This window comes from Paramacrobiotus metropolitanus, unplaced genomic scaffold (genome assembly GCF_019649055.1).
Source record: "Paramacrobiotus metropolitanus isolate TYO unplaced genomic scaffold, Prichtersi_v1.0 Parri_scaffold0000034, whole genome shotgun sequence".
NCBI lineage: Eukaryota > Metazoa > Tardigrada > Eutardigrada > Parachela > Macrobiotidae > Paramacrobiotus > Paramacrobiotus metropolitanus.
In genome coordinates, this window is record NW_026570254.1 from 491,447 (window position 1) to 512,119 (window position 20,673).

General features: G+C 42.4%; 2 protein-coding genes across 6 annotated transcripts; one reads left to right on the plus strand and one right to left on the minus strand.

Annotated features, from left to right (window-relative positions):
• Positions 1–1,700: 1,700 nt before the first annotated feature.
• LOC129589383 (regulator of G-protein signaling 7-like) lies at positions 1,701–20,461 on the plus strand. Of its 5 annotated transcripts, none has more exons than XM_055484130.1 (16): positions 1,701–2,188; positions 6,174–6,842; positions 11,121–12,520; positions 13,824–13,920; positions 14,124–14,174; positions 14,542–14,648; positions 14,752–14,803; positions 14,901–15,042; positions 15,117–15,198; positions 15,640–15,866; positions 16,202–16,315; positions 16,405–16,530; positions 16,818–16,892; positions 17,937–18,048; positions 18,278–18,370; positions 20,069–20,461. In XM_055484130.1, exons 3-16 carry the CDS (start codon positions 11,999–12,001, stop codon positions 20,120–20,122), a joined length of 1,854 nt encoding a protein of 617 aa, XP_055340105.1. In that variant the 5' UTR covers positions 1,701–2,188; positions 6,174–6,842; positions 11,121–11,998; the 3' UTR covers positions 20,123–20,461. The 5 variants fall into 5 exon arrangements, with proteins under 5 accessions (XP_055340105.1, XP_055340101.1, XP_055340103.1 ...); XM_055484126.1 differs by lacking the exon at positions 20,069–20,461 and adding an exon at positions 18,802–19,494 and having other exon boundaries at positions 1,704–2,188; XM_055484128.1 differs by lacking the exons at positions 6,174–6,842; positions 20,069–20,461 and adding an exon at positions 18,802–19,494 and having other exon boundaries at positions 1,704–2,188.
• Positions 7,559–9,234, minus strand: LOC129589443 (uncharacterized). Its single transcript, XM_055484214.1, is given in 5 exon segments — positions 7,559–8,009; positions 8,104–8,197; positions 8,200–8,941; positions 9,013–9,118; positions 9,173–9,234. Coding segments are annotated over 5 exon segments (1,455 nt in total).
• Positions 20,462–20,673: the final 212 nt, after the last annotated feature.

Sequence of the window (20,673 nt, forward strand, 5' to 3'; positions counted from 1 at the left end):
AAATAAAAGGATATATTATACTGTCCTTAAATATATTTCAGTTGATCAACACTTGCTAATACAATAACATGAGATCCGTGAACACGTTCACCGCTTTCCGGATGCTTTTGGGGTTGTTCAGGGTTCGGGGGTGTTCAAGATCGGAGGTTCCACTGTATATACTGTGTATTATGTTCACTGTTCAGTACTGTATTATAATCTCGGTACACCGGCTGCGTTACAAGTATTACTCGGTGAACTGAATTACTCAGTGAGCTGATGGGTTTGCGGTCGAAAGCTATTCATAATTCGTGGCATATTTTAAGATCTATAATGAACTAGCAACTACTTTTTATTTGCTGTATTTCAAATTATAAAAATCGAAAAAATTTAGGCCTGTCTAACTGTTACTTCGATACATACGTTTTCTATAAAATACTTGTTTTTTGAACTAACCGAATGATGATCATCATTGAAATTCTAAGTAATATTTTAACGAATACATGCAATACAGTATTGCACAGTGATAACAACATACATAGGTTGACTGACTACATTAGTTACAGTATACCGCGACATACAGGTATACCGCGGTATACTAATACGTACTAGGTTTCCGTGTATGCATTCAGGTGCGAAATAAAAGTAGATTGCTGCTACGGTCCTTTTTTAACTACTAACGTCAGCGAAAGCAAGAGAGAACAAGCTTTTGCATTCTGACCTTTCTTCCAGCGCTAGGTGGGTGGATCCGACTGGGTCGGATGTTTTGCTACAGACGGTTTATACAATGGGTGGGGAGTAGCTTTTGTGCCCATATAGTCCTGTTTCATTGTAAGTGAAAAAATTAATTACTTAACATGTTCTAGCGCGGTTTTGCGTAACTCGTATCGTACGTTGCAATCTTTCAGCTTAATCAATTATAGAGAATAAGACCAAGAAGCAGATGCGCAAATCGATTCAAGTAATTCGACCACATCATATCAAAAACAGCAAAAATTTAGTTAAATGTCATAATGTTCGGCCACGAGCGAAGAGACAAGTTATTGATCCTATGCTTGCATTGATTAACATAAACACCACATCTGACGTATATTTGTGGACGTAGGCAGCTCACAGGTATTTATTCTAGAACTACGCGTACGTGTATTGTAAGCCTAGTTGAAAGTACACTGCGCGAGCCCGACACGAAAGGTCGCTCAATACGTGTACCAAGTAATCGTTGCTTTTGGGAACATCCGGATCCAAAAACGAGTTGTTCATCAATATCTGGTTGGGAAAAAACGATTACCAAAATGGACCAGTTTGCTGCGATCCTGGATGAACTTGCGCCGGGTACAGTTTAATATCCCGAGTGACAGGGTTAGTTTTCGGTCAGTTATGCTTATAGACATCTTGCCGTTCGCCCAGCTGGTAGCGGCAAACGAAAACTGATCGATAGATCCTTTTCGGATAACTGTCTATCCTTATGGCGCACACGACGCTTAAACAAGTGCACATAACCCAGCTGCTGTGACCCACCGTAAAACGTGTAGCTCCTGCACGGCATAACACATACCCAGATGTACAAGTACAAGTATTGCTGTTTCGTTTGTGTACTTCTATTAATGTACGCAAAAATGTACCACACGTTTTCCCACAATGATGTGTGCCAGCATCTCTATGTGTAGCCAACATTTATCATACATACATCAACAGAACGCTGCGCAGCCGCATGCGGATATACAGTGTACTTATTGGCAATATATTGTATACACCCTTTTGGGAGCATAGCAGGCTCTTCATGGGACGTTGAGGCAGGTCTACGCGTACGGTACGTTTAATGCCAACGTTCGTAATGTTGATGTTTAGGAGCTAATAAAGAGTGTGTGTTCCGCTGTGCACTGGGACAAATCGTCATACACCCATTTTCGAGTCCTACATATACTGTATCATGCGAGTATCATGGAAGTGTACACACCGAGCTGGGTTCCGCCCGGAATCTTCTTACTGGTTAAAGCAGTCCGGTTTCTGAGTTTTTGCTCTAATATCCCGTAAATCCTGCATTATTACAACACCTTTCCTGCTGAGGCAGTTTTGTCGTTCTCCTGTGATGAAAGTGGACTTAACTTTCTAGTGCCCCTAATTACCTTATCCGCTTATCATCCGCCAAGGTGGATCACTTGGTCGACCATTGTTGAGCGATGAAGGCTGGTTGCTGTTTATTTGCCAGGTACATGCTCCAAGGGTTTCCTCGAATTTTGTTTTATGTAAATCATAACAATATGCGGTGCATAACCGCAGCGCGCAGATGAACTACTGCTTTAACTGGTTTAGTTAATATTTAAATTGTTTGTGTAAATTAAGCAAAACAAACTTGCCTGGATAAATTACTACCGTCTGTTAAATCTTCTCAAAACAGCTCCATTAAGCAACAAATTTAACAGAAATTTTTTAAGCTGAAAAATTCGTAGGCATCACTCGTAGCAGTGAGTCACTGACTAAACATTTAAATTTACGTAAGTTGATAACCAAAACGCAGATACGAGTAATATACAGTACGTGATAGAACAGTTCGAGGCTACTTAAATGGTGTAGCCTAACATAATCGTTCCGATTTTTCTTTAAAAGACCGTATGTATATCTTTATACGGATACTAAAAGACATTAAAAAGTTTCTTTGTCAGTGAATTTAAGTTTCCTGTCTTGTCATGATGTTGTTAATTACTGTACGTTCAAGAACACATTGTGTAATCTAGCGAGGTAAGGCCGAACATCGAAAGCATCACCAACCCGCAAACAATGGTGAAAATTACAAAGTATTAACTGTATGCCTCGTAACAAAATGGCTAGTATGAAAACGTTAAGAAAGTCATAGGTTTGCAAACAACTGTCATTTTTTCTCATCTAACGTAATATGGATATAATTTATCTCCAAACAGTAAGAAAGTTATGCTTATTACCCAGCTCATCTCTGTATATGCAGTATTGTAATTTTCTTTTGTGACAACGTAATATTTGCTTATACCGAAGCGAAGTTCAATAGAATAACAAGCTTTATCTCTAATTGGTTGGAAAGTTTATCCTAGCGGCGTCTAACATACCGATTAGCTTAATTATACCAACGATTCTATTTTTTCATACTTTATACGGTGCCTATCGATCGAATTTACCGTTGCGTGAACTGCTTATTGTACACAAGTGTTAGTATCCACGTAAGCGGGAGTTCGGTTTATGTACAATATATGCAACACAAAGGATGATTTAGCCAAATTACTATTCTTTTACTTATTTTGAACAGCACTACCAAATACCGTAAATTACAATCGTTTGGCGCTGCCGGTCGCTAATTAAAAATTTACCCTCTGCATGGGATCTGTGCGCTCTTTGCGTTGTCAAATTTAAATTGCGATTCATTTTACCAACACTGCGAATTTGTTACAATTTTCATTCTAAATTTACTTGAAAATTAGCGAAAAATGACGTCAGCTTCGCACAATAATATTGGTTATACAAATGATTACCAGAGGAAATTGTTTATTCGCTGTACATTCAAAAACATCGTTTTCCATCCTTGCAGAAGTACGTCTTCGTCCGCTTTTTGTTTCCATGACCAAATAAAACCCACCACGGATTATATTTTGCTAATTTATTAACGTACATGACTGTACTGTACGTAATAGTGAAGTGCACAAATACAGTATACCTACAGAAGTTTACAGCCAACAGTCGTTAGTTTGAAAAAGTTCGGTACCCGTTGTCCACTAATTTTTAGAATACGTGGGTATAGAACGACAAGCCAAACTAATCACATATGAAGAAAAATTCTAAAGGAACAGCAGAAAAGGGAACGATCGCAGCAAACGTATTTAAAATCGGCCCATCCACAAAACATCATTACGTGTTTAATGGTTTGCGCCAGTGAGCGTTCGCTTGAATCTTATACCCTCCTTTTACGTAAGCATGGCAAAGTTTTCTCATTCACTTCGACCGGCTTTCCTTTTTCTCATTGACGATGTGTCAATCACTCAAGCAAAAGCATTTAGATGCAGCCAGATGCAAGTAGGATCGGAGAAGGCAAAGAAAAAATAGCCACAAAAAACCGGAAAGTGCAAGAGCGCTTCCTTGCTGGCTAATTCACTGCTTGTTTGGTTCGCTAAAGTGGAACATCTCTTTATTGCATACATAATACTGGGTCGCCGGTAAAATGTATGTATGATATCGTTAATGCACATACACGTTATACTGCATATTGTAATGAATGTTCATACTTTGCTAATATTAGAACTGACTTTAAAATCCAATAAAGATGGAGTTGATGTTTCAATAACCGAGTTTTAATAACCAGAGATATGCCATATTACATGTATATCATATAGATATATTCTGTATGCTATCAACGTATATACACGTACTTTGTGTGGCAGAGATTCAAGGTCTTTTGGTGCAATACCATTATTAGTTTATTAATATCCCAACAATATTAAAAATGCTCGTGAGTTTTACGTCTATAAATTAATTAGCTTATAATTAACCGGTATATTTGGGTGAAAAAAGTGAAAGCAGGCACGACTGTATAACCTTTGTCTTATTTACGGTTAAAACTTCTACACTCTGAAACAACGGCGATGTACAGACTAGTAACAGTGCTTTGCTGTTCAAATTCACTGTTTTCTTTTCTTCCAGCGAATAATGCAGCAGACGTAGGCACTAGGCAGCATCAAAGTCATCTTTGACGATGGAAAAGGCACGCAGATCCCATGCATCAAATTTGACAAGTGTTTTCGTGAGCGGGGTGATGGGATAAAAAATTCACATGTAGGGTATGTGTGTTGTTGCTGCTCTTACGCTATGCGGCCAAAATCGCCATCAATCTAGTTTTAGTTAACAAAAAGAATGCCACCATCAAATAAATTTTCTTTCCAATTTTGATACTTTGCTGTGCGCGGCAGTACTTTGCTTTGCTAACTGCATTAACATTAACTGCCGCTAGCCGCGAAAAGCGCAATTAGCAATCAGATTTTTGAATCTAATAACGTATTCTTAGAAAGCTATAGGCTTGCAGTACTTGAGAAAAATAATTTTTTGGCAGCTGTTTATCTGTGTTTATTCAAATACGATTATTGCTTACCTTCCTTTTGCATTTGCGCGGCATTATTTGTAACTAAATAATTAGTTTTGGGATAAATAAAACATGCGCGATTACCTAACATAGCTACGATCCAAATTCTAGAGTAAGCATCACATGATAATAAGAAATATAAGAATTTGTAATAGTTGTTGATAAGAGCATAGCATCTAAACATTAAGAAATGTCCTGACCTGCTTTTCTAGCCGGAGGGAAAGTACAGGAAAAAGTGCAGCACGCAAATTATCCGTATGGTGGGAATTAGGGAACTTGCAGGTGAGGACTGAGGAGTAATCCCGATTCCCGACGAAGTTAAACACTTTTGTTCTTGCTTTGTAGCTTTATCATTATGCAATCGTCAGTTGCGATGACTTGTACGTATCTGTACATAACGCATACTGTCTACGCATAAATAATTATTTCTGTTTAATGATATCTATTTTTTTTATTTTTATTTAATGATCTTGATTCAGCCTAAGACGCAAAGCATCGTCAGCTAGATTTACTTCGAAATTTTTAACGGGTTTACTGAAACGGATTTCCATTGGAGTTAGTGTTTTATCATAAACAAGAGTGAGAAAATGTGGGCACCGTAGACGTCCGTAGTTGGATCAGATCGGCAACAGTAACAAGGAAAACTAATGTCGCAACGATAACGTAAATTTGGTTACCACATCATACAGTACGTTTACATTCATTCGTTTGCATCGCGTAAGTTAAATAAAAAATACAACTACAATGCAGTGTTAACTGTCAGGCTGGCAAGAAAAATCAGATTATCGCATATTATTTGCAAATAAATATTCAATTTACGCCAGTTAGTAATTTTTTTGGACAGCTCGTACAATTTGTTTGTACAACCGAATTTATCTTTTACTTTGCGAGAACTACTTCAAAGATTTAGCAAATGAGCCTAGATTTAAAACAGTATCGCAGGTTATGGTGTTCTGTATCATTGCCCGTGAATGTACATACAGTGTATATATATTAAAATAAGCCAGCATCGCTCATATTGCATGCTGATGCGGGCGACATTATGTGCTTACTATGCTTGTTCGTATCAATGTTACATTAGCAAGTTATGTTTCAGCCTTTAATCATCCACTGTTTATGGGAAGGGAATTCGATTAATGCATCCATTTCTTGATTGGAACTGCCGATGGTTTATTGTCGTAAACTGACAAGAAGTGAAAAATCGTCCGTCCTTGTCTTCCGTGTGTGTGTCGTCAAGCCGGCGCATTTTCCTATAGACAGAGCATATTGTTTGGTCTTCTTCGCGTGACACTCGACTATCCGTTGTTTCCGGCCCTTATCATTGGTTGTTCTCCTTTGGGCTACAACACTCTTACCACTGTTTCTTTATACATACATACGTGAGTTTTTGCCCGTCTGTTGCTGCTGAGGCGCTGCTTCTTGCAGGCAGTGTATAGCGGCTGCAAGGCGATTCTCTCCTCGCCGCTAGCTGCCGTTGCCGTTCCTATCTGGCATCCTTCACTTCCCACCCGGCCAGTGAAGAGAGCCCAGTCTGATGAATTCCAATTAAATTTTAAGAAGTCATTGATGCTATCGGGATTGCTCCTCTGCTGTCGGCGATGCGGCATGTAAATCGGAGGAATTCACGTATATAGCAAGCATCAGCATCCAGTCCGTTCCACACCGACCGCCAACTAACTGTTATATACTATACACTCGCCCAGCATCTTCATTCTGCAGAATACATACGCGCCCGCGCAACGATTCAGTGTAGTCGAAGAAGCAGGTAACTGATAGGCAGCAAGTGAGATGTGCAAGTAGGTCAAGACAGGGATGTTAAGAACAATGGTTAGTCTGATAGAGAGACGCGTGATAGCGTCAACCTAATTTAACATCGATTAGCATGCAAATCGTCCTTTAAATTCGGTTCGCCGCGGTATCTTGTTGGTTTGTGGATATATGCGATTAGGCGGAAGCGACTGCGGTGTTGCGGGTTTTGAGAGCGAACAGGTCGGCATAATTGGGCATACGCGAAATCGAGTTCGGTGCAGGCGGACCTCCCGACAACGAGTTTCCGGTATCCCATTTCTGCCCGACTGCCCCAAACAAAAACCATTACCCGTTGGAGTAGGGATTCAGCGCGGTTGGCGCCGGCGTCCGGATGTAGCGCACGTAGCAGTTGCTCTTCCATCACCCTGCGCGTTGAATTACGCGGTCTGGCACGTTGTTGCGCGGCGGTGGTTGCTGCGCCGATGCGGAAGCTTGCGTGTGTTTATCCGAGCTGGTCAGGTGTCCTCCAGGAGACGATGGAGGCAGGCTTCTACAGAACGCCTGGTGAGGTATCTGCCGTCCTGATGGATGAGGCACGGCCGCGCTCGAGCTGTCGGCATGAACTGAGCGTGAGCCAAGTACTTCCGGTAGGCCTGCACGGGACACACGGAACGATCTGTCGCCGTCAGCGCTACGGAGTGGCCCTGACCGGTTGGATCGGTCTTCGTGACTTTAAGGTGTAGGAGTATTTGGCTCGTGGTCTTGCACATCCGCTGACATGAGAGTGCGCCGCGGATCGTAGCGGTTGGTACTCGGCAGGTCACTTCTCCGATGCGCAGGAAGCCGAAATACATGAACGTGAATGTTACCCAGTGCAGTGATTGCTCGTAGGGACATGCCACTGGAACGGATAGCATCTTTCAGGTATCGCATCGTCTCCAGTGTGACTGGTTGTCGTATGTCCGCGCCCGGTGGAGCCAAGCGTCGGTAGCCCAGCAGTGCGCGGATCACGATGTCATGACTTGTTGGTGACTTCATGCCGGCTTCACGGTGGTGGTTGTTGATGCCGGCAAGGTAGACGGTCACGGTTCGAGTGATTTTTGTGGAGTACAGGTGTTGACGTATTCCGCGGTAATATCTGGCGTAGCTGGCATCGGTTGCGCTGATCTTGTCCGGCAAAATGCTGAAAACTGTTTAACGGCGGTCACGTAGGTCTGCCTGGTGGAGCTGGCAATGTGAGCATGCAGGAGGTCGCTTAGGGCGCTTGTCCGCTGTACGCCATTAAAAGCTGCGGAAAGATATCCGGGCATGGATCCGGTCGTTCCGACGCTGTTGGTGCGAGCGCTCGGAATCTGTGCAGCTGAAAACGGATAAAGAGTCAGCAACTGCGTTATTAACACCGCGTATATGTTTCAACGTGAAGGTCATATTAGCGCAAGCGGCGGCCTTTAACATTCGGCGCATAAGATCTAGTACGCCAGCATTGGTGGAGCGGAGATTTTCCCAGGCATAGGTGGCGCCTTCGTTGTCGCAGTGGAAAATGACCCGCTTGCCGCGTAGTTTTGAGCCCCAAACAATTAGGCTTAGAAGTATGGGTATCAGCTCAAGGTATTCAATACACGGCTTCCGCTGCAGAATCCACGGTGGCCAGCGTAGTTGGAACCACGACTCTTGAAAATATGCGCCCAGCCCGAGAGTTCCTGACGCGTCTGTGTAAAGGTCAAGGACGTCGGACCTTGTCCAATCTGGCTGTATAAAGGACGCAGTGCCGTTCCAGGCTGGAAGAAATTCTTTCCACCATTCAAGGTCCTTACGGAATTCGCGGTTGAGGGCGATGACCCGTTCGTGGCGGTTGTCGGTGAGCAGGGCGATCATCCGCCGTGTGAACAGGCGGCTCGCTGGAACGCATTTCGTGGCAAACGTGAGTATTCCGATTAGGCTTTGAAGCTGCTGTTTGGTGCAATGGCTGCGGTTGCTCCATTCTTTCAGCGCTTCCTCAATGCTCTGTCGCTTGTCGTCGGGGAGGCTGAGGGTTTGTCGGACAGAGTCCAGCCGGATACCCAAGAACGTCAGCTGAGTCGCGGGCCCTTCGGTCTTGTCGTGTGCCAAAGGACCCTGAGCTCACTGCACGTCTGAGTCATGGTGGACATCATTGTGTTACACTGATCACTACCGGGCTTACCAACAAATAGGTAGTCGTCGACGTAGTGGAGCATGCTGACTAGACCGGTGCGGTTCGATACGATCCAGTGGATTGCGCCAGCAAATTGCTCAAACACGTACGGCGACGCCCTACACCCAAAAGGCAACACTACGTCAAAATAGAACTCACCGTTCCACTGATACCCGAGGAGGTTCCACTCCGCTGGGCGTACCGGTATCAGTCGGAAGGCTGATTTCACATCCATTTTAGCCATGAGTGCGCCTCTGCCGAGCTCAGTGAGGATTAATACTGCATGGTCGATGGTGCAGTACACGAGCGGGAGCTGTGCAGCGTCAATGTAATCGTTTACACTGTCGTCGTGCGGCTGGGATAAGTCCAGGATGGTGCGAATGTTACTGTCTTTTCTTCAGTCGCGCGCCCAGCGCGTTGCAGACAAAGTGCGGTAAAGGTGGGAGGAAATGGTCCGATGGTGTGGCCAGCGCTGACCCTTTTGAATAGTAGAGCTTACCGCCGCATGGTGTTTGCGTGTCGATGCGGCGTTCGGTGTTGAGCGTGGCTCTGAGGACCAGTATAATATGTTGTACAGCCGTTAGTAAGCGTTGTGGAAATGATGTTAGGGAGGGTCCGGATGTTGTGCGAGCAGTCTGGCAAAAGCGTTTAATTATAGCGGCGTGGTTGCCTTTGCCAGCACTGTCGCTTGTTTACTTGCCCAGTCTTGGACAGGTGGCTGTCCGGTGCTTGGGGTCGCCACAGCTGGCACAAGCGTGGACTCTCCCGGCACGGCACGGCGTTGGACAGTTTCCGTAGTTGTAGTTGCGGCAGATTTCTCCGTCTGCGGCGCGAGCCGCCCAAAAGGGCTGCCCTTGTCCTGGTTGACCTTTCCTCGGTGCTGGGCAGTTGATGATGTAATGGCCGGTCCCTCCGCAAGTTCTACAGCGGTCGTCTTTGGTTTGATCTTTTCCGCACTCGGCGATGTTTCCCGTCCAGCGTTTGTCGCGTTCTGATGCATTCGATGTAGGTATCTTCGTGCTGGTGAGTCCACTGATCAAAGTCGTACGGATGGCCTGTCATATGCGCCCGGAACTGACGGTCGTACTCGAGCCAATTGGCGGTCGGAACCCCACGCTCGACGTACGACGCAATGATATCCATGTATTTAAAGAAGCGGGTGCTCAGTTCCGGTGCGATATGGGAGCGGTAGCTAGCGAACACGCCAAAGGCACGCGTCCATGAAGTATGGCAGTTGATCCGCACTTTCCCGTCTTCCGGCTTGATGGTGACCTTTCCGTTATCGAAAACCATTTTGGAGTCCAGTCTCTTTGCTTTTCGACACGATTTTTCAATAAGAGCAGATCGAGATCGATGTACTCGGTGGGATCAAATAGTTTCTTAACGAGCTTCTTGTCCAATGACGGGAAATGGTTCGGAAGCGGAGGATGGCTGTGTTACCGGCGGCACTTCCGGCATGTGTCCGAGTCGGCTGAAAACGTCTGCGCTCTCCAAGGCGCTCGCGGACCGGTATACGGACTGGTAGGTTGTCCGATGATTCGCTGCTGCTAAGAGATGACCTGGAGTCGCTACGCTTACCTCTTTCCTGGTTGCGCTTACGTTTGCGGGTAGTCGAATGTCCGGCCTGATGATCAGTCTGGTGCACGATTCTTCCGAAGTCGTCACCGATCTGGATCTGTAGGTGGAAGACGGTGATAATGGCTGGGGTGTTGACGGAGCCGGAACAGGCTCCGGCGCTGGTGGCGGCTGCGGTGGTAACGAGTCTGGAATAACCTCCGGTGCTGGTGGTAGCGGCGGTGGTGGCGGTTGCACTAGACGCCCATTGTTGCGAGGATCTTGTCGAGCTGCTCCTGGTGTTTCTTCTGCTGTTGTTGAGCGATTAATGAGTTGGCAGGTCGGAGAAAATTTTCAACTGAAAGTGTCAACGATTCCAGTGTAGTCGCGAAGAAGCAGGTAACCGATAGGCAGCGCGAGATGTGCAAGTAGGTCAAGACAGGATGTTAAGAAACAATGGTTAGTTATCTGATAGAGACGGCGTGATAGCGTCAACCTAATTTTAACATCGATTAGCATGCACCGTCCTTATATACTATACACTCGCCCAGCATCTTCATTCTGCAGAATACATACGCGCCCGCGCGTGTATCTGTACACTGCACCGACGCAGCCCGGCTCAGCACGTACACTGGAGTAAAGTGCATGTTGCCGAATGCATATCCAGCGCCGCCGCCGCGGCCCATCGTCTCGTTAACAAGATTTTTGTAACAGCTGCAGCCGAGATGAACTCATTAACATCGATCCTACACGGACTATACTGACTGCCAGTCGGCGCTGCGTTTTTTAACGATCCCGCATCATCACTTGACCGCAGCGCAGCTACACGCGTACAAACGCGCCATTGAATGGTCGGGAATTCTCTCCCCGTCAGTGGTCTGTTCGCGGCGTTATATTCCTGTGGAGTGTCTACGTACGGTGGGCGATGCAGCGTTTTCCCCAGCTGCTATAATACAGTTTATGCGCTGGAAAGAAACCGGTGCAATGAGATAAAATTCCCCAAAGAAATTCGCACCCAACTGACTGCCGAGCTAACGTCAGTAATTACTGTCAGCGCCGATATCATCTAATTTGCTTGTATACGGACTCGGGGATTTGACTCTCCAGCCAGCGGAAATAAGAAACTTCCCCTTTCAGCTGATTAATTTGAATCCACCTGGACGTGCAGTGCGAGCGGCACACTGCTATCGCACCGGTTTGTACGGCGTGCGAGTTGCCATATCATAGACCAATACACGGCTGCTGTTGCACGGATGTTACGATCACGTCATATTCGTGTGCATTGATTTAACGTACACGAGATAAATAATTAATTGTACCATACACACTCCGTTGCAAACATACAATACATGTGTCCAGTGTGCGACGTGCCGATCTGATGCGCTGCGTTATGACGGGACAACCTGATGGTTTTCTTTCTCCAGACTGTAATTTATTAATCTTCCATGTGTACTTTATTACCACCACCGTCCGTTTCCATTGTCCATTGTATTAACTGGCGGAAGCATAACGGGCTGCATTTGCTCCAGCTGCCGACACCTGTTAGTACGTGCCTAACGCGACGTCGACGACGGCAGCAGCCGCCACACTCATCATCATCAGCATCATCATCGATCGTCCCGGCTGTTAATTGTCCGGTCATTCAGACCCTCCGGACTACGCTCTCCGGCACGGTGTCTGATAAGTCAATTGATCTTGTGATTTCACTAACGGACACTGCTATCAAGCCAATGACAATGTCCAATAATCCAACCGAGTCACAGCATCCCACTGCTTCCACATCCAACTCCACGAGCCCGCTGAGTGGCAGTGCAGCAGCCGCCGCCGCCGCCGCGGCAGCAGCTGCGACGACCGGCACCAGCGATCATTTGGCTAATAACAGCACTGCTAATAATCGGATAGTCAAAGGCACCGCATCCCATGGAGCTTATCCCGAAGATCATCCCAACTATTTGGTGTATAAAAAGGTAAGGTTATTCAAACCCCGATAATTGCGTCATGTTCCACTTGACTGCTTAGTGCACATTTTCAAAGGAATCACCAGTTAAACGACTAATTTAGTGTCCCACCTAACACCTTGTGTCAATGATAATATAGATATGCGCGTTCGATTACGACAAGGCCACATCGGCATTCTTCCCGCTATGAGGGCATTTCATAATGACACGAAAATCTCACTTCGTTAACTGTTATTCAGTTTCTCGTTTCTTTTAGAATCTCGTACCTTTTAGAACCGCACTCCTAATTAGGATATATCACATTTCTATTTTTCTGTTTGCAAGGTACGTTGTGAGTGAATATTAGGTGGAAAGTTTGCGTTTTTTGCTATACGAGCGTTTCATGCGTCTAAATACCTACAGTAGTTTGCAAAAAAATAATTAAAGAAGGAAAAACAGGTTGAGTTAATTACTAGTTTGCTGACAAATGGAACAAAATACTGATTAATCTGCACAGTTGCTACTCGCAGCCGCAAGTCCATCTCTCTATTCTAACTGCAGTGATGTAAATTTAAAAAAGAATATGCACCATCTGCCGAAAGAAGTGAAGTCGCAGCATTAATTTATCGAAATTCTGAAGAGGATGCGGCTATTTTAATGTAATTACACTTCTTCGTGCTGGTTAATTCAGCAAATCGGATACCTGATGCAAGATTATTAATACTGGTGTGATCTGGAGAAATACTGGAGAAAAAGAAGAAAATAAAAATTAATGTGACTTTGGTCGCATTGCAAGTAATTTGTTCGGTCTCATTGTGACGAATATGCATAATTTGCCAAGCCCTCCTTGGCTGGTTGAATTTGGTTTTACCTAAATTTTACCTAACGACAAAGATCTTACTTATTATGTTATTGACATTTACTGACTATATAGTCACGTCACAATCATTAACGCTGGCGCTTTTGACAATTACTGTACAATTACTGTAGTAATAGTTTGCCAACTGGTAAGTTCGTACTTACTATTGTTTTTGCTGGCGTATAATTACGCTTTCCTTCTAGCTGTACGGATTTAGGAGCAGTATGTCGGAAAATTACTTTTCTTAATGCCACTTGACAATTTCTTCCACATCAGTTTAGCCCATGACCGAACTGCAGTTTTGGCCCGCGGTCTAAGTGACAAATTACACAAAGGGAAATCATTTAAACGGTTATAATAAACAAAAAAAAATTGTTTCCAAAATATCTCAAAGCGTTTTCTAGAAACTGGGTTTGTGGCATAGATCAGCTTGTTTTCCAAGCCGGTGCCTAACTCTTCATTGTTTCTTTGCAGATGGAAAAGATTGTGGAGCACATGCAGAATGAACAAACGGGAGTGCCTGTTCGAACTGTGAAAAGCTTTATGACCAAAATCCCTAGCGTATTTATGGGTAAACATTTTCTGCCGCTAGCGGCTCGCATATCGGAAGTGGTAGTCGGTTTTTAAATTTAAAGATATATAGATGTTTCGCGGTGCATAGACAAGCTGAGCATATGTATATGTAAGATGCTGATAGCTTGCTGTTATTGATACTATAAATCCAGATGGATTATTCCGGCTATTTGTGTTATGTTGGTATGTGCGCTACTCTAGGTTCGGATTTGATACAGTGGATGGTGCGTAACTTGGATGTGGATGATCAAAGTAAGTAAGCGAACCGCAAAGCAATGCTAAGCCAAAAGGAGCAGCTTTTCGCGGCATCATACTTCCTGGCCGACTTCCGGTTCAGCCATCGATTCCCGTAGTGGCGCGCTCATGTGACGCGCCCAGCTATCTTAGATGTCTATGCCTATATGTGCTATATGTCCAATAATCAAATTCCGTTTCTCTCTTGCTAAACGTTTATTCCCACTGTGCCCGCCGTCAGAGTTTATGCTGATAATGTACACAATGTCGCTTAACTAGAACGATGTAAACGTAGCAAATTGGATGACTATCTGTTACATTATATTGCATTTAGTCATCGATTTATCAAACGCTTTATTGCTAATGTTTTGCTTTTTTCCTGCAGCGGAAGCGTTGCATTTAGCACACCTTATGGCGGCCCATGGATACTTTTTCCCCATTGATGACCATGTGCTTACCGTTAAAAACGACAGCACATTTTATAGATTTCAGGTAAATAATACTGTTATGAAGCAGGTTTTGTGGGTGTAAATAGAAAGTCATCTTCTAGCTGAATAGAAGTTGAAATTTACCAAGCACCGCATTTTTCAATTAGACTCCCTACTTTTGGCCTTCCAACTGCTGGGAACCGGAAAATACCGATTACGGTAATACTTCTATGAAATGCATTATCCATTAACTGATTAACATTATCGTTGTGTTTATTTACATGGAATACATTCCTTTTTGATGCGTATTTTGCAGCGGTTTACCTATGCAAGCGCACCATGCAAAATAAAACGCGGCTGGAGCTAACTGATTATGAAGCGGAAAATCTGGCACGATTACAGAAAATGTTTTCCCGGAAATGGGAATTCATTTTTATGCAGGCAGAAGCTCAATCCAAGTAATTTAAAAATAGGGTTTTCTAGCGCAGTACTTAGCATTACTCTAAGAGGCTACAACTGCATTGCTTTACAGGGTAGACAAAAAGCGTGATAAATTAGAGCGGAAGGTTTTGGATAGTCAAGAAAGGGCATTTTGGGATGTTCACCGGCCATTTGTAAGTGAAAAAGAAATCAACAAAATTACAGATCTTCTCTTGATCTTTTCGCATATTTTTATTTGTTACAAGAATTGTTCTTATTTTGCCTTTCTAACAGACAAATTATAATTTACCTTAAATTTTAACGCAGTAGCCGGTCAGCAGTAGCATTAGTACACCGTTGAGCGCTCCTCTTGTAATTAATGAATGATCTTTGCAAAGCAATTCTTAGACGGAGTGTTTAACATCAGAAGTATGAGTGCTGTACTACATATAGTACTGCATTACCTCATTCTAGTATTAATTTAATGTCATAAGCTGTAAGATGAATAATAATTCGTTTACTACTGCAACAAGACAAGACTGTAATACTGGTATTAAATACTTGTGTACAACAGTACAGTGGTAATACTTCGATCTACAACGAAGCTGCAGTTATTACGTATGCGTATTTTGAAGCCTGGCTGTGTAAATACCACGGAATTGGACTTCAAAAAAGCTTCCCGAACAAAAAAGGCTTCTAAAGGACTGAGTCGAATGTCGGCAAATCAATTAACTTCAGGAAGTTCAAGTCGTCCTAGAATAGCAGACGATCCACAAGTGATAGAGATTTTCGTCAAAGAAGTGGACCGGTTACGCCAGCGTTTAGCACGGAGACACCTTAAAATGTCGGAAATTTCTAAATTGTAAGTACGACTGCTATTAATGTTTACTATTAACGTCAACTATAGTAAAAATAAATAGTACAATGTTAATAAATACGTGTGCCACTAAAGGAGCGATAATAAAGAGAACAAAATAGTTTTAATTTGTAATGCTTTGTTACTTTTTGTATCAATATTTCGCTTCGTTATCTTCTGAGAGCGATTGCAGAATGGTTGAAAAAATTTTAAAATCCATGATGTTTCTCATCATCCGTAGCCTTAAATGTACTAACATAGCTTAAAGTACTTATTGTATGTGTATATGATCCGGTAAGTGCAGCTGGAATGAGTTAGTGGAGGTCTTGATTTTTTTGCAGCCATATAGCATTTTTTGAGCAATACGCGGAATACGATCCATTCATATCTCCGCCGGAGCCTTCTAATCCTTGGATATGTGATAACCCCGATCTCTGGGAACAAGAGAAACTTTCGTAAGTTGCAGCACAATCGCTGCCACTCTCTGACCACTTAAACTATGCATTTCAATCAATAATCGCCGGCTGTGTTTTCTACCCTGCAGCAAAGATCCTTCCGGCAAGCGCGTAAAGCGATGGGCTTTCTCCTTAAGGGAACTCCTAAAGGATCCTATGGGAAGAGATCATTTTATGAAGTTTTTAGAAAAAGAAGTCAGTGGCGAAAACCTTAGGTGTGTGCCGTGTGACTTTAGCCAAACCACAGTAAAATGTTTTTATGATATGACCACTGTACTCCATCCAGCGCTGTTGTTTTTCCTGGTTTACTTATGACTATTTAAAGTATGCTTAATATAGTTTTTTTCACTTATGACTATTTTAAAGTAGGCTTAATATAGTTTGATATGTATAGTTCAATATAGTCCGTTTAAGTATGCTTAATATAGTTCATTTATCTTTGTGAAGATGAAGTATTTGACATGTGTACCATTTTTTAACACATTCCGCGGGGATTTCTTAGATTTTGGGAATCTGTGCAAGAACTCAAACGTCTGCCAAACAAACAGATTTCCAATCGCGTGAAGGAAATTTTTGCGTAAGTTTAACGCGTTGTATGAAATAAATAGCACCTTCTGTGCGAATATTTATGTGTAGGCAGTGTAGATAAATATCGGAAAACGGAAAAACATATTAAAACATATTAACACGCACTACAATAGATATAGTACATAAACTTATGCGAAATTTATGCGTGAGTGTTCAAAGATATACCATACGTGTTTTTGTGATTGGGAACGACCTCCCGACAGACCCTTCGGTATAATGGAAATTTACTTTCTAGCTTTGTATTGAGAATAAAATTTTTGTCTATTAACTATGTATTGCATTTTTCGTTTGTCGGTTAGCATTCTTTAATTGTGCCAGTGCATTTTTTCGTATGCTAAAAAAAAACTTAAATACAGTTTCGCTATAACACCATAACTTTGCCCATCATAACAACAGCTCAAATTGCTTCTTTTTTCATGACTGCATGCCTTTTGTGACTTTACTGTGAGTATGTCTATAGATTCGTTATTGTGCGTAGCGGTGATGCTATTATGCTACCGAGTATGTGATTTTCTTTCATTCGACGACTTTATTTGATCACTTTTCATACGCTTGTATTAAAAATAAGTAGCGAAAAATGTGTTGAACCTTTAATTAATAAGTATCGCATGTAGGTTTAACTGCTTACTAAAACCCAATTCACAACAGAAAAACTTCCTCTATATGCAATCCTGGTCAAGGAAAGTATAGAGGAATAGCGTAAAATTTAAAGGTTCTGCTTTAGTTATGTAAAGGTCAATGTATGGTAGCAGTATTGGAATGGTTGTGGTGATTGATAACTCGAAATCCTTTAGTGTATTTTAAAATGATGTACGCATGTATAGTTTTTTTTTGTTTTAAGAAAATTTTCGATAGAATACAAAGCACAACTAAAACAATGCACAAGCATGCTATGCAAAACAGTGTCAGTTAATACTACTGTAACAGTGTTATTTTTAGATAAGGTTATAAATAAATCATGGCATCTTTCACTGCGCTGCTGTGTATTGCTAAACTAGAGAATTCATTGAACGTACGCATGGGATAATTTTAGGGAATTCCTGGCACCTGGCGCTCATTCTCCTGTCAACATAGATGCAGTAGCTGCCGAAGTGACAAGGAAACATATGCAGAAGCCTTCTAGGTATACCTTCGAGGAAGCTGCGGTACGTACTCATAAGCTTTAGGAAATTCTGTGGAGTAATGCAAAACTTTGATTCTGTTATTTTATTATTTGATTCTAATGGAGAAGATCGGAAATTAAATTGCTGGTATTCAGTAGGTTTCATATGTCTTTGATGTTTGTAAAGCCAAGAAACTAAACTTTTCTCCCGTTCATACGTTTGCTTTACAACCATTTGGCAGACTGACCATACAATTTTTGCTTTACAACAGGAGCACATTTATAATCTAATGGGCCGCGATAGCTACCAAAGATTCCTCCGATCTGATCTCTACAAAGAGTTGTTAGCGGGTGCGAAGAAAAAAGTAAGTTCCCGTCCAAGATCGGCTAACCGCCTCGCGATCACCAGAACGTCCATGTGAATACACTGACACTTCTAACAATACTACTATCTGCAAATTCACTAACAATCCGTCTGACACGCATTACGAATCATGTTTTTCCCTCAAGTTATTATTAGCCGCACCGTTTGTACTATTATTCTGTTCGACACAGAACAATTAACTTTTTGGTTATGCCTAGCATGGTAAAGTTCCCTGATACATTATCCCGGCGCATACGCAGTCCAGCATGACACCACTACACAACCATTGCGTTAATCCCTTGATTAATCACTTAGTCTATTTTGTGCACAATTATATATAGACGCACTGTATGATTTTTTTCTAAGCTTTGATCTTGATCTGCATCCATGCATCCGTGCGCCCCCCAAACTTGGTTGTTGTTTTCCTTTTAGAGTTCCGTACGTGGACTGCGTTCAGTTATTAGTTTTCCTGGCCGCAAGGACAACCCCAACGGCCAACAAGTTCAGCCCCTTTCGTAGCACGTACGCTGATATTATAGGGCGCGAGCTAGAAAAATACAATCAAAAATCAAAGTACCAATTGTACTGTGCTGTTGCTGCTGCACGCCAGGCAAATTCTTCTCTGTGCATACATTGCCCATGTGATTATGCTCTCTGATCGAAGTGACGGAATGATCAGAAAACATAGTTTTGTCAGATATATTTCATGTTTTGTTGTGTATACAGTTATTATGGTTATGAATGTTTTGCAGCGACAACCCAAGTTATTTCAATTGTATTGACGCGAATCAACTTGTATGTTGTCGGTGATTGCTGTAATCTTCAATTAAAGTGCACTGGCCGCATGTTGCCGCTCAGACGCAAAGTTTGTATTAAAGATGTATCAGTCCGGAAACTGCTTACACTGTTTTTTTGGTACTTTTGGATCATTTATACGTTTTGGTTTGACGAGGTATGGTCATCCTACTAGTAGATATATTCTGCTCCAGTAATGGTGGGCGTACCGCTCTGCAACTGCATCCGATCGTTGCATGGAAAAGCATGCATTCCAATCCGATGGGAAATACTGTACTTCTTACTTCACCACATTTTGACCTTATGGCACACCATACACCCACACCGTTCCGATACGAATTTTCGCAACTATTTCATATCTAGCCTGTATTAAATTCATTTTATGTATTTTTGCATTATTTCGCCAGTGCATTGTAATTTTGCATATATTGTTGTAAACTTGTGGGTAGTAAACATAAGCCTTATACTCCTAGAGTGGTTCCTGTACATGTGCATTGACCTTTCCTATGTTAGTGCGGTACTTTGTAGTTGGTACCCTATGAGCTCTAGATATCATATTTTGACAATGCAGCTTGCAATGCATTGGCTACTGTACTAGTTATGCTAGTCTCACAAAATGTCTATAGTGTACGTAAAGGTTGCCAAATTACCTACATGTTGCTAAATGTCACATTAAGTCATTTTTTATGCGCAGTTCTTTTAATTTTAAATTTTACTTACGCGATTTGTGGAGTATTAGTGTGCTATCCATCTTTCCAATCTAGTAAGGCTTTAACAGTTTTTTTGTTTATTGGATTAAATTTAAAGCAGTTACTTGACGACCTAGAACTCAGTAAGAATCTTCAGTCTACCTGTGGCATTAGCCGCTGTTCTCCATATAATTATCAACTTTTCCTTGTTTCAGGGAGGAAAGTTCAACATTCCGAAGTTGCATAGTTTTAGTTTGTCCACTGGTTAAGTTGCCTCTTTGCAGCTGTTTTGGATGTAAATATTTATATTCATCTGGCTGTGCTGTTTTTCCGGAAGCGCTACAGTAAAATGTATATCCCACCGTCCGAAAAGGTCACAATAATATTATTTGATTTTAGGGCTAGCAAAACTAATTTTCCTGTTTAATTTATGCAAATAGAGGTGCATGCTGTTTTGTTGTATACTTTGTTAGGTTTCAAACTTTCATGAGAGCTGTCAGCTTCTATGTTATTCATTATACTCTTAAAGCTGTTATGAAGTCGGAAATCGTGACAGCTTGAAAATACTGAGTACCATAAAGGTGCGACAGAAAGGCGATCGTATTGTACGTGCGAAATGAATGTTCGTATTATTAGCGTACCTTAAAAAACGTTATTCAGGTCTATGCATTATTGCGATTGGTGTTTTGCTTCACCTCACTATTGTTGGCGAGAGTACGCGGTTAGTTCAGTCTACAGTCTATTCGTAGCGTTCCAGGATTAAGCTTGTCTCATTTCGTTGTACAAGAAAATATCATTCACCAACCATTCTCATGCAGAA

Bases quoted from the DNA above. Each gene is read 5' to 3' on its own strand.
- LOC129589383 (XM_055484126.1), top strand. From the start codon at position 11,999: ATGTGTACTTTATTACCACCACCGTCCGTTTCCATTGTCCATTGTATT. The intron at 14,804-14,900 runs GTAATACTTCTA...CGTATTTTGCAG, and splicing joins ACCGGAAAATACCGATTACG to CGGTTTACCTATGCAAGCGC. The intron at 15,867-16,201 runs GTAAGTACGACT...ATTTTTTTGCAG, and splicing joins ATGTCGGAAATTTCTAAATT to CCATATAGCATTTTTTGAGC.